The sequence below is a fragment of the Oncorhynchus masou genome, unplaced genomic scaffold (genome assembly GCF_036934945.1).
Source record: "Oncorhynchus masou masou isolate Uvic2021 unplaced genomic scaffold, UVic_Omas_1.1 unplaced_scaffold_4719, whole genome shotgun sequence".
NCBI classification, from domain to species: domain Eukaryota; kingdom Metazoa; phylum Chordata; class Actinopteri; order Salmoniformes; family Salmonidae; genus Oncorhynchus; species Oncorhynchus masou.
Window position 1 is genome coordinate 6520 of NW_027011115.1, and position 10981 is coordinate 17500.

At 51.7% G+C, this 10981-nt stretch overlaps 1 protein-coding gene across 1 annotated transcript in view; it reads left to right on the forward strand.

The window, feature by feature from the left end:
• Window positions 1–1338: 1338 nt before the first annotated feature.
• LOC135535283 (dmX-like protein 2) overlaps window positions 1339–10981 on the forward strand; it is a gene marked incomplete at its 3' end in the record, with an annotated part of 14401 nt that continues 4758 nt past the window's right edge. Inside the window, exons 1-3 of the mRNA XM_064961953.1 lie at window positions 1339–1344; window positions 4330–4455; window positions 4656–4727. Coding sequence (XP_064818025.1) covers window positions 1339–1344; window positions 4330–4455; window positions 4656–4727 — 204 coding nt within the window. The remainder of the gene's footprint in view (window positions 1345–4329; window positions 4456–4655; window positions 4728–10981) is intronic.

The window sequence follows — 10981 nt, forward strand, 5'->3', positions numbered from 1 at the left end:
AATTATTGTACTTAATACATACATTAACATAAATGAATGTAATGAAATGACAGGGATTAAAGGAACATTTACTACTGGTGACATATGTAATGGGGAATTGATCAAAATATCTAAGGGCAAACAATTCACTCAATGAAACAATGAATGTGCAGGAGTTTGCGGGTGTCGGCTGAGCCATTCTGGGGAGAGACTGGCCTATATCTCCACCACACATCCCTCCCCATCTCCTTGTCTCAACATAAAACATTACACTCCACACATTATCACTTATTTTACATGTGTGTTACTGACAGCCGCGACTCAGTAATCAGCTGGGCCTGTTGCCAAGCCGCTGCCCAAATTGCGGGCCTACTAGCCTGTGATGTGAAACAATCCACAGCAATTGTTTAAAAGAAGCTAATGATCCTTGATTCCTCTGTGGCTAAGTCACGCTCTCTGGGGATGTGTATTTTGAGTGATTAGATTTATTTCTGTATAGACAGGAGTAATTATATCATGTTTGCAAATTTCCATTTACTTCCCTATTGGACCCACCACAATGCCATTTTTCTCTTCATATCAACTTTCTTTCATTGTCCAATTGTAATCATATTAGCAACCCATAGTATGGTGTTTTCCCAGGTGCTCTGTTTAGAATGGTGTTTTCCCAGGTGCTCTGTTTAGAATGGTGTTTTCCCGCAAATTGCATTTTGTCAAATGTTTGAAAATGACATTTTATTGGCTGCCTCATTACATGAGTTGCATGTTCTATTAATAAGATGCATGAATTACCATAATTACCATAATCTGTGATTCCTGTCTTTGTGAGCACCGTGGGTGAACGCCCAGTGTCATTGTGAGCACCGTGAGTGAACGCCCAGTGTCATTGTGAGCACCGTGGGTGAACGCCCAGTGTCATTGTGAGCACCGTGGGTGAACGCCCAGTGTCATTGTGAGCACCGTGGGTGAACGCCCAGTGTCATTGTGAGCACCGTGGGTGAACGCCCAGTGTCATTGTGAGCACCGTGGGTGAACGCCCAGTGTCATTGTGAGCACCGTGGGTGAACGCCCAGTGTCATTGTGAGCACCGTGGGTGAACGCCCAGTGTCATTGTGAGCACCGTGGGTGAACGCCCAGCCTGCCTGCCTGCCTGCCTGCTCGCTCTAGTGTTGTTTTCTACAGTTTTTGTCCCTGGTCTAAAGTAGTGTACTATAAAGGGAATAGAATGCCATTTGGGACACAGACTGCCATAATGTGTGTGAAAGGAGAGGGTTTAGTTGATGTAAAGCCTATCTGCAGTGGTACACTGATATGCTGGTATGATTGAGTTAGTCATGGGAAGAGTCACTGACAGTTGGGATGCCTGTGAGCCCCCACCCACCCCCACACACAGCAGGGCTCTACAGTACAAGCATTTTACTCACATCTGCGCCTATTTATTTTACTGTGCGACCTGAAATATATATTTAAGAGCACCAGTGCGCCTAGAAAATGTAAGATTATAGCTTTAATGTCTCATATCTTTCATTGTGCTCCTACATTTATTTGTGTGCGCCTACATTTTTCAACTTAGGTGCTCACGTGCTGCTTGTGAAGAAGGGCAGCCTAGAGCCCTGGTCAGGGTTAACTATGTGACTCCAAGATGGAGCCAGACAGATCCTCCATTATTCAACCACCATTTAACATCTTCACATCCAACAGAGGGTCAATCCAACTGCTGTCAATGGTACACACCTACATCAAGAACATGTTAAAGGCACTCGGGTAGTAAATGTGAGGGCACCTACTTGACTGGGTTGTTCTGTAGGTGACAGCTGTGTATGGTCTGTGTGTATCTTGTGTGTGTGTGTGTGTGTGTGTGTGTGCGTGCATGCTTGTGTGTGTCTGCGTATAGTGTTTTCTTTGTGTTTGTGTGTTTGTATTTGCGTGGTGTTTGTCTGTGTGTGTGTTTGTGTGTGTGTCTGTATTTGCTTGGTGTTTGTCTGTCTGTGTCTGTGGTGTGTGTTTGCACGGTGTTTGTCTCTGTGTGTGGTGTGTGTTTGCGCGGTGTTTGTCTCTGTGTGTGGTGTGTGTGGGGGCTGGTATTGTGAACTCAGTCTTCCTGTCTCTATTATATGAATATTAACCTGATGAAATGTGTTCAGCCAACATCTCTTCTCATGTTACATATAACAGACCTCATTCATACTCCTTCCATTCACTGCATTGTCCCTGCTGCCTGGGGCTTGTCGTGTTGCCAACTCTGACTGGTCTGACAGTGCACTCAGCTATGTGTGAGGCAGGTTTATGTTAGACCACCTAAACACTGGCTTTGTGAGGGAATATAGGCTGCTATAGGCTGCATTCCAAATGGCCTTTGAAGGCTCTTGTCAAAAGGCAGGCAGACAGACAGACAGGCAGGCAGGCAGGCAGGCAGACAGGCAGGCAGACAGGCGGAGGCGAGGTGAGAGGTGCTTGGACAGACGTGATGAGCTGAGCGGTTGTTTCTGTTGTATCAGGTTCATGTAGATCGATGACACACACACACACACACTCCAACGTTACCTTGTACAGGTACAGAACAGAGTGGTCTCTCAGTCATACACACCTCATCTCTCCTCGTGGGTGTAGGTGAGTAGAGCAGGGCTAGTCTGTGCGTGACGGTGACTGCTTTTAATTCCAGCTGTAATGTTCAGCCGCTGCAGCAATACCTCAACTAGGACTGCTCCTCTCTCCTTCCCTCTCCCTCCTTTTTTCTCCCTCTCTCTCTTACACACACATTATCTCTTCTCCTTTACTTCCTCTTTCTCCTCAACCACTCTCTCTCTCTCCGGTCTTTATCTTTCTCCCTCTACTCTCCTTCTCTTCTTTCTCTCACACATACATTCTCCCTCCTCCCTCACTCTCCTCCCTCTCTTCAGCCTCTCTCTCCTCCCTCTCTCTTTCCCTCCTCTCTCCTCGTTCTCTCCCTCCACTCCTCCCTCTCTACAACCTCTCTCTTTCCCTCCTCTCTCTACAACCTTTCTCTCTCCCTCCTCTCTCCTCCCTCTCCCTCCTCTCTACAACCTCTCCCTCCTCTCTCTACAACCTCTCTCCCTCCTCTCTCTACAACCTCTCTCCCCCCTCTCTCTACAACCTCTCTCCTCCCTCTCTCTACAACCTCTCTCCTCCCTCTCTCTACAACCTCTCTCCTCCCACTCTCTACAACCTCTCTCCTCCCTCTCTCTACAACCTCTCTCCCCCCTCTCTCTACAACCTTTCTCTCTCCCTCCTCTCTCCTCCCTCTCTCTACAACCTCTCTCCTCCCTCTCTCTCCCTCCTCTCTCTACAACCTCTCTCCCTCCTCTCTCTACAACCTCTCTCCCTCCTCTCTCTATAACCTCTCTCTTCAGCTTCTATTCGTTCCAGAGTCTCTGTGTTGTAAACACTTCTCACGTCTCACATCCTCTGAAATCTTTCTCAACACACCTCTCTTTTCACGTGAACAACGCTGCGTCTTTCCATGGAACCAGAACCCAAACCAGCAGCTGACTAGACTGTGTAGACCTGGAAACATGGCCCTGTTCTAAGAGAACTCATCATTACCTAACCACTAGCCTGAATTAAACATATGGAGACTTAGGATGCGTCTCAAATGACACCCGATTCCTTTGCATCCCTATAGACCCTGGTCAAAAGTAGTGCACTATATAGGGAATAGGGTGCCATTTGGGGAGACACACTTTTCTTAGCATGGTGTAGAGAGTGATGTGATGGAGGTACAGCTGCTGTACTGTAGCCTCTCTGTCTCTCTGTTTGACTACAGTGCAGTTCACCAGACAGTCTCAGTAGGTATATTTACCTACCAGGAGGAGTGGACTGTATATGTAGCCTGATCCCAGATCTGTTTGACTACAGTGCAGTTCACCAGACAGTCTCAGTAGGTATATTTACCTACCAGGAGGAGTGGACTGTATATGTAACCTGGTCCCAGATCTGTTTGTGCTGTCCTTTCAGCTCTACTGGTCATTGCTCCTGAGTGGTGCAGTGGTCTAAGGCACTGCATCTCAGTGCTAGAGGCATCACTACAGATCCTGGTTCGATTCCAGGCTGTATCACAACAGGCCGTGATTGGGAGTCCCATAGGGTGGCGCACAATTGGCCCAGCGTAGTCCGGTTTAAGGTTTGGCCGGGGTAGGCCGTCTTTGTAAATAATAATTTGTTCTTAAATTACTTGACTAGTTAAATAAAGGTTAAATTAAAAACATTTTTAAAATTGTCTCAGCAAATTGGTAATATGGCACAATCAGATGTGGGACCAGGCTGCTGTTGTCTTGCATTGTGTTGGATTGACTGAATTGTCTGTCTGTGTGTCTCTCTCCCCTCTCCCAGGCCTATGGTTCAGGCTGTGATATAGTGATCTTGGCCAGTGATTTTGAGTGTGTTCAGATCATCCCTGGGGCTCAAAATGGCAACATCCAGGTGGGCTGTGTTGAGTGCTCCCACCAACTGGGCAGGGTAAGACACGCACGCACGCAGTTACAATAATGTTGTGATGACAAATGCAGTTCTGTTCTCTTCTCCTTGCTCTCTTCTGTCCCCTCCTCCCTCCTCCTCTCCTCTCTCCTCCCTCCTCCCTCCTCTCCTTTGACTGCACCATTAACCCTGGTGTGTAAAACTACCGATTAATGTTGGATATTGAACGTTACTTTGCTTAGATTGCTGCTTCCTATGGGAACACAGTGTGTATCTTTGAACCATTCGCTACCAACCCAAACAAACGCCACAAGGTAAGCAGAGAGACACTGACATTTTATGCTGAATAAACTGCCTTGTGTGTTTGAGAGAGAGAGAGCATGCCTAGTGTGTGTGTGAGAGAGAGAGAGAGCATGCCTAGTGTGTGTGTGAGAGAGAGAGAGCATGCCTAGTGTGTGTGTGTGAGAGAGAGCATACCTAGTGTGTGTGAGAGAGAGCATGCCTAGCGTGTGTGTGAGAGAGAGAGAGAGCATGCCTAGCGTGTGTGTGAGAGAGAGAGCATGCCTAGCGTGTGTGTGAGAGAGAGAGCATGCCTAGCGTGTGTGTGAGAGAGAGCATGCCTAGCGTTTGTGAGAGAGCATGCCTAGCGTGTGTGAGAGAGAGAGCATGCCTAGCGTGTGTGTGAGAGAGAGCATGCCTAGCGTGTGTGTGAGAGAGAGCATGCCTAGCGTGTGTGTGAGAGAGAGAGCATGCCTAGCGTGTGTGTGAGAGAGAGCATGCCTAGCGTGTGTGTGAGAGAGAGAGCATGCCTAGCGTGTGTGTGTGAGAGAGAGCATGCCTAGCGTGTGTGTGTGAGAGAGAGCATGCCTAGCGTGTGTGTGTGAGAGAGAGCATGCCTAGCGTGTGTGTGTGAGAGAGAGCATGCCTAGCGTGTGTGTGAGAGAGAGAGCATGCCTAGCGTGTGTGTGAGAGAGAGAGCATGCCTAGCGTGTGTGTGAGAGAGAGCATGCCTAGCGTGTGTGTGAGAGAGAGAGCATGCCTAGCGTGTGTGTGAGAGAGAGAGCATGCCTAGCGTGTGTGTGAGAGAGAGAGCATGCCTAACGTGTGTGTGAGAGAGAGAGCATGCCTAGTGTGCGTGTGAGAGAGAGAGAGCATGCCTAGTGTGCGTGTGAGAGAGAGAGCATGCCTAGTGTGTGTGTGAGAGAGAGCGCATGCCTAGTGTGTGTGTGTGTGAGAGAGAGAGCATAACTAGCGTGTGTGTGAGAGAGAGAGCATGCCTAGTTGTGTGTGTGAGAGAGAGCATGCCTAGTGTGTGTGTGTGTGTGAGAGAGAGCATGCCTAGTGTGTGTGAGAGAGAGCATGCCTAGTGTGTGAGAGGGATCACATGCCTAGTGTGTGTGTGTGAGAGAGAGAGCATGCCTAGCGTGTGTGTGTGAGAGAGAGCATGCCTAGCGTGTGTGTGTGAGAGAGAGAGCATGCCTAGCGTGTGTGTGTGAGAGAGAGAGCATGCCTAGTGTGTGTGTGAGAGAGAGCATGCCTAGTGTGTGTGAGAGAGAGAGAGCATGCCTAGTTTGTGTGTGTGTGAGAGAGCATGCCTAGTGTGTGTGTGAGAGAGAGCATGCCTAGTGTGTGTGTGAGAGAGAGAGAGCATGCCTAGTGTGTGTGTGAGAGAGAGCATGCCTAGTGTGTGTGTGTGAGAGAGAGAGCATGCCTAGTATGTGTGTGTGAGAGAGAGAGCATGCCTAGTGTGTGTGAGAGAGTGAGAGAGCATGCCTAGCGTGTGTGTGTGAGAGAGAGAGCATAACTAGCGTGTGTGTGTGAGAGAGAGCATGCCTAGTGTGTGTGTGAGAGAGAGCGCATGCCTAGTGTGTGTGTGTGTGTGTGTGAGAGAGAGCATGCCTAGTGTGTGTGTGAGAGAGAGAGCATGCCTAGTGTGTGTGTGAGAGAGAGCATGCCTTGTGTGTGTGTGTGTGTGTGTGTGAGAGAGAGCATGCCTAGTGTGTGTGAGAGAGAGCATGCCTAGTGTGTGAGAGGGATCACATGCCTAGTGTGTGTGTGTGAGAGAGAGCGCATGCCTAGTGTGTGTGTGAGAGAGAGCGCATGCCTAGTGTGTGTGTGAGAGAGAGCATGCCTAGCGTGTGTGTGAGAGAGAGAGCATGCCTAGCGTGTGTGTGAGAGAGAGAGCATGCCTAGCGTGTGTGTGTGAGAGAGAGAGCATGCCTAGCGTGTGTGTGAGAGAGAGCATGCCTAGTGTGTGTGTGTGAGAGAGAGCATGCCTAGTGTGTGTGTGTGAGAGAGAGCATGCCTAGTGTGTGTGTGTGAGAGAGAGCATGCCTAGTGTGTGTGTGAGAGAGAGAGCATGCCTAGTGTGTGTGTGTGAGAGAGAGAGCATGCCTAGTGTGTGTGAGAGAGTGAGAGAGCATGCCTAGCGTGTGTGTGTGAGAGAGAGAGCATAACTAGCGTGTGTGTGTGAGAGCGAGAGCATGCCTAGTGTGTGTGTGAGAGAGAGCGCATGCCTAGTGTGTGTGTGTGTGTGTGAGAGAGCATGCCTAGTGTGTGAGAGAGAGAGCATGCCTAGCGTGTGTGTGATAGAGAGAGCATGCCTAGCGTGTGTGTGAGAGAGAGAGCATGCCTAGCGTGTGTGTGAGAGAGAGCATGCCTAGTGTGTGTGTGTGAGAGAGAGAGCATGCCTAGTGTGTGTGTGTGAGAGAGCATAACTAGCGTGTGTGTGTGAGAGAGAGAGCATGCCTAGTGTGTGTGTGTGAGAGAGAGCATGCCTAGTGTGTGTGTGAGAGAGAGCATGCCTAGTGTGTGTGTGTGAGAGAGAGCATGCCTAGTGTGTGTGTGAGAGAGAGCATGCCTAGTGTGTGTGTGAGAGAGAGAGCATGCCTAGTGTGTGTGTGAGAGAGAGAGAGCATGCCTAGTGTGTGTGTGTGAGAGAGAGCATGCCTAGTGTGTGTGAGAGAGAGCATGCCTAGCGTGTGTGTGATAGAGAGAGCATGCCTAGTGTGTGTGTGAGAGAGAGAGCATGCCTAGCGTGTGTGTGAGAGAGAGAGCATGCCTAGTGTGTGTGTGTGAGAGAGAGAGCATGCCTAGTGTGTGTGTGTGAGAGAGCATAACTAGCGTGTGTGTGTGAGAGAGAGAGCATGCCTAGTGTGTGTGTGAGAGAGAGCGCATGCCTAGTGTGTGTGTGAGAGAGAGAGAGAGCATGCCTAGTGTGTGCGTGTGTGTGTGTGAGAGAGAGCATGCCTAGTGTGAGCGAGAGAGAGAGCATGCCTAGTGTGTGTGTGAGAGAGAGAGCATGCCTAGTGTGTGTGTGTGTGTGAGAGAGAGAGAGAGAGAGAGCATGCCTAGTGTGTGTGTGTGAGAGAGAGCATGCCTAGTGTGTGTGTGTGAGAGAGAGCATTCCTAGTGTGTGTGTGTGAGAGAGAGCATGCCTAGTGTGTGTGTGTGAGAGAGAGCATGCCTAGTGTGTGTGTGAGAGAGAGCATGCCTAGTGTGTGTGTGTGAGAGAGAGCATGCCTAGTGTGTGTGTGAGAGAGAGCATGCCTAGTGTGTGTGTGAGAGAGAGAGCATGCCTAGTGTGTGTATGAGAGAGAGCATGCCTAGTGTGTGTGTGAGAGAGAGAGAGCATGCCTAGTGTGTGTGTGTGTGAGAGAGAGCATGCCTAGTGTGTGTGAGAGAGAGCATGCCTAGTGTGTGTGTGTGTGTGAGAGAGAGCATGCCTAGTGTGTGTGTGTGAGAGAGAGAGCAAGCCTCGTGTGTGTGTGTGAGAGAGAGCATGCCTCGTGTGTGTGTGTGTGAGAGAGAGAATGCCTCGTGTGTGTGTGTGTGTGTGAGAGAGAGAGCATGCCTAGTGTGTGTGAGAGAGAGCATGCCTAGTGTGTGTGTGTGTGTGTGTGTGTGAGAGAGAGAGCATGCCTAGTGTGTGTGTGTGTGTGTGTGTGAGAGAGAGCATGCCTAGTGAGAGAGAGAGAGAGCATGCCTAGTGTGTGTGTGTGTGAGAGAGAGCGCATGCCTAGTGTGTGTGTGTGAGAGAGAGCGCATGCCTAGTGTGTGTGTGTGTGTGTGTGTGAGAGAGAGAGCATGCCTAGTGTGTGAGAGAGAGAGAGAGAGAGAGAGCATGCCTAGTGTGTGTGTGTGAGAGAGAGCATGCCGTGTGTGTGTGAGACAGTGAGAGAGCATGCCTAGTGTGTGTGTGTGTGAGAGAGAGAGCATGCCTAGTGTGTGTGAGAGAGAGAGCATGCCTAGTGTGTGTGAGAGAGAGCATGCCCAGTGTGTGTGAGAGAGAGCATGCCTAGTGTGTGTATGTGTGAGAGAGCATGCCTAGTGTGTGTATGCATGAGAGAGCATGCCTAGTGTGTGTGTGTGAGAGAGAGCATGCCTAGTGTGTGTGTGAGAGAGAGCATGCCTAGTGTGTGTGAGAGAGAGAGCATGCCTAGTGTGTGTGTGTGAGAGAGCATGCCTAGTGTGTGTGTGTGAGAGAGAGAGAGCAAGCCTCGTGTGTGTGTGTGAGAGAGAGCATGCCTCGTGTGTGTGTGTGTGTGTGTGTGTGTGTGTGTGTGTGTGAGAGCATGCCGTGTGTGTGTGAGAGCATGCCTTGTGTGTGTGTGTGTGAGAGAGAGAGCATGCCTCGTGTGTGTGTGTGTGTGAGAGAGAGAGCATGCCTCGTGTGTGTGTGAGAGAGAGAGCATGCCTCGTGTGTGTGTGTGTGTGTGTGAGAGAGAGCATGCCTCGTGTGTGTGTGTGTGTGTGAGAGAGCATGCCTAGTGTGTGTGTGTGTATTGCTCCATTGAGAGTTCCACTGTGTTTTAACTGCTTCATTACTGTTCTGCTGTGGATTTTCTCAACCCTGAATATTCTGTTCAAGGTGTGAGTTGTGTGTGGCTGTAAATGCCTGTATTAACAGTGGCTGGTGCCTGAGCATGTAGCTTATTATAGTTGCCTGTCTGTGCATGTGTTGAATAACTATCTCTCTCTCTCTCTCGCCCCTCTCTCTCTCTCGCCCCTCTCTCTCTCTCGCCCCTCTCGCTCGCCCCTCTCTCTCCTCTCGCTCGCCCCTCTCTTCTCTCGCTCGCCCCTCTCTCTCCTCTCGCTCGCCACTCTCTCTCCTCTCGCTCGCCACTCTCTCTCCTCTCGCTCGCCCCTCTCTCTCCTCTCGCTCGCCCCTCTCTCTCCTCTCGCTCCGCCCCCTCTCTCCTCTCGCTCGCCCCTCTCTCTCCTCTCGCTCGCTCGCCCCTCTCTCTCCTCTCGCTCGCCCCTCTCTCTCCTCTCGCTCGCCCCTCTCTCTCCTCTCGCTCGCCCCTCTCTCTCCTCTCGCTCGCCCCTCTCTCTCCTCTCGCTCGCCCCTCTCTCTCCTCTCGCTCGCCCCGCTCTCTCCTCTCGCTCGCCCCGCTCTCTCCTCTCGCTCGCCCCGCTCTCTCGCTCGCCCCGCTCTCTCGCTCGCCCCGCTCTCTCGCTCGCCCCGCTCTCTCCTCTCGCTCGCCCCGGTCTCTCTCGCCCCACTCTCTCCTCTCGCTCGCCCCACTCTCTCCTCTCGCTCGCCCCACTCTCTCCTCTCGCTCGCCCCACTCTCTCCTCTCGCTCGCCCCTCTCTCTCGCTCCAATCTCGCCGCTCTCACTCTCCCGCCGTTCTCACTCTCCCGCCGCTCTCTCTCACCGCTCTCTCTCTCTCTCTGGCTCATCTCTTTCTCGCCTCTCTTGCCTCTCTCTCTCGCCCCCTCTCTCTCTCTCTCTCTGGCTCATCTCTCTCTCTTGCCACTCTCACTCTCTCGCCCCTCTCTCTCTCTCTCTCGCCCCCTCTCTCTCTCTCTCTCGCCTCTCTCTCTCGCCCCTCTCTCTCTCGCCCCTCTCTCTCTCTCTCTCGCCTCTCTCTCTCTTTCTCTCTCGCCTCTCTCTTTCTCTCTCGCCCCTCTCTCTCACTCTCTCGCCCCTCTCTCTCACTCTCTCGCCCATCTCTCTCTCTCACTCTCTCGCCCATCTCTCTCTCTCGCCCCTCTCTCTCTCTCTCTCTCTCTCTCCCCCTCTCTCGCCCCTCTCTCGCCCCTCTCTCGCCCCTCTCTCGCCCCTCTCTCGCCTCTCTCGCCCCTCTCTCTCTCTCCTCTCTCTCTCTCGCCTCTCTCTCTCTCCTCTCTCTCTCTCGCCCCTCTCTCTCTTGCCCCCCTCTCTCTCTCTTTCTCTCTCGCCCCTCTCTCTCACTCTCTTGCCCCTCTCTCTCTCGCCCCTCTCTCTCTCTCGCCCCTCTCTCTCTCTCTCGCTCCTCTCTCTCTCTCTCTCTCGCCCCTCTCTCGCCCCTCTCTCGCCCCTCTCTCGCCCCTCTCTCGCCCCTCTCTCGCCCCTCTCTTGCCCCTCTCGCCCCTCTCTCGCCTCTCTCTCTCGCCCCTCTCTCTCGCCCCTCTCTCTCTCTCCTCTCTCTCTCTCGCCTCTCTCTCTCGCCTCTCTCTCTCTCCTCTCTCTCTCTCGCCCCTCTCTCTCTCTCTCTCTCGCCGCTCTCACTCTCTTCTTCCCACCTCTCCCCTCATTCTCTCTTTCCACTGAATATGGTCTCCTCCTGTGTCCCTCTCTCTAC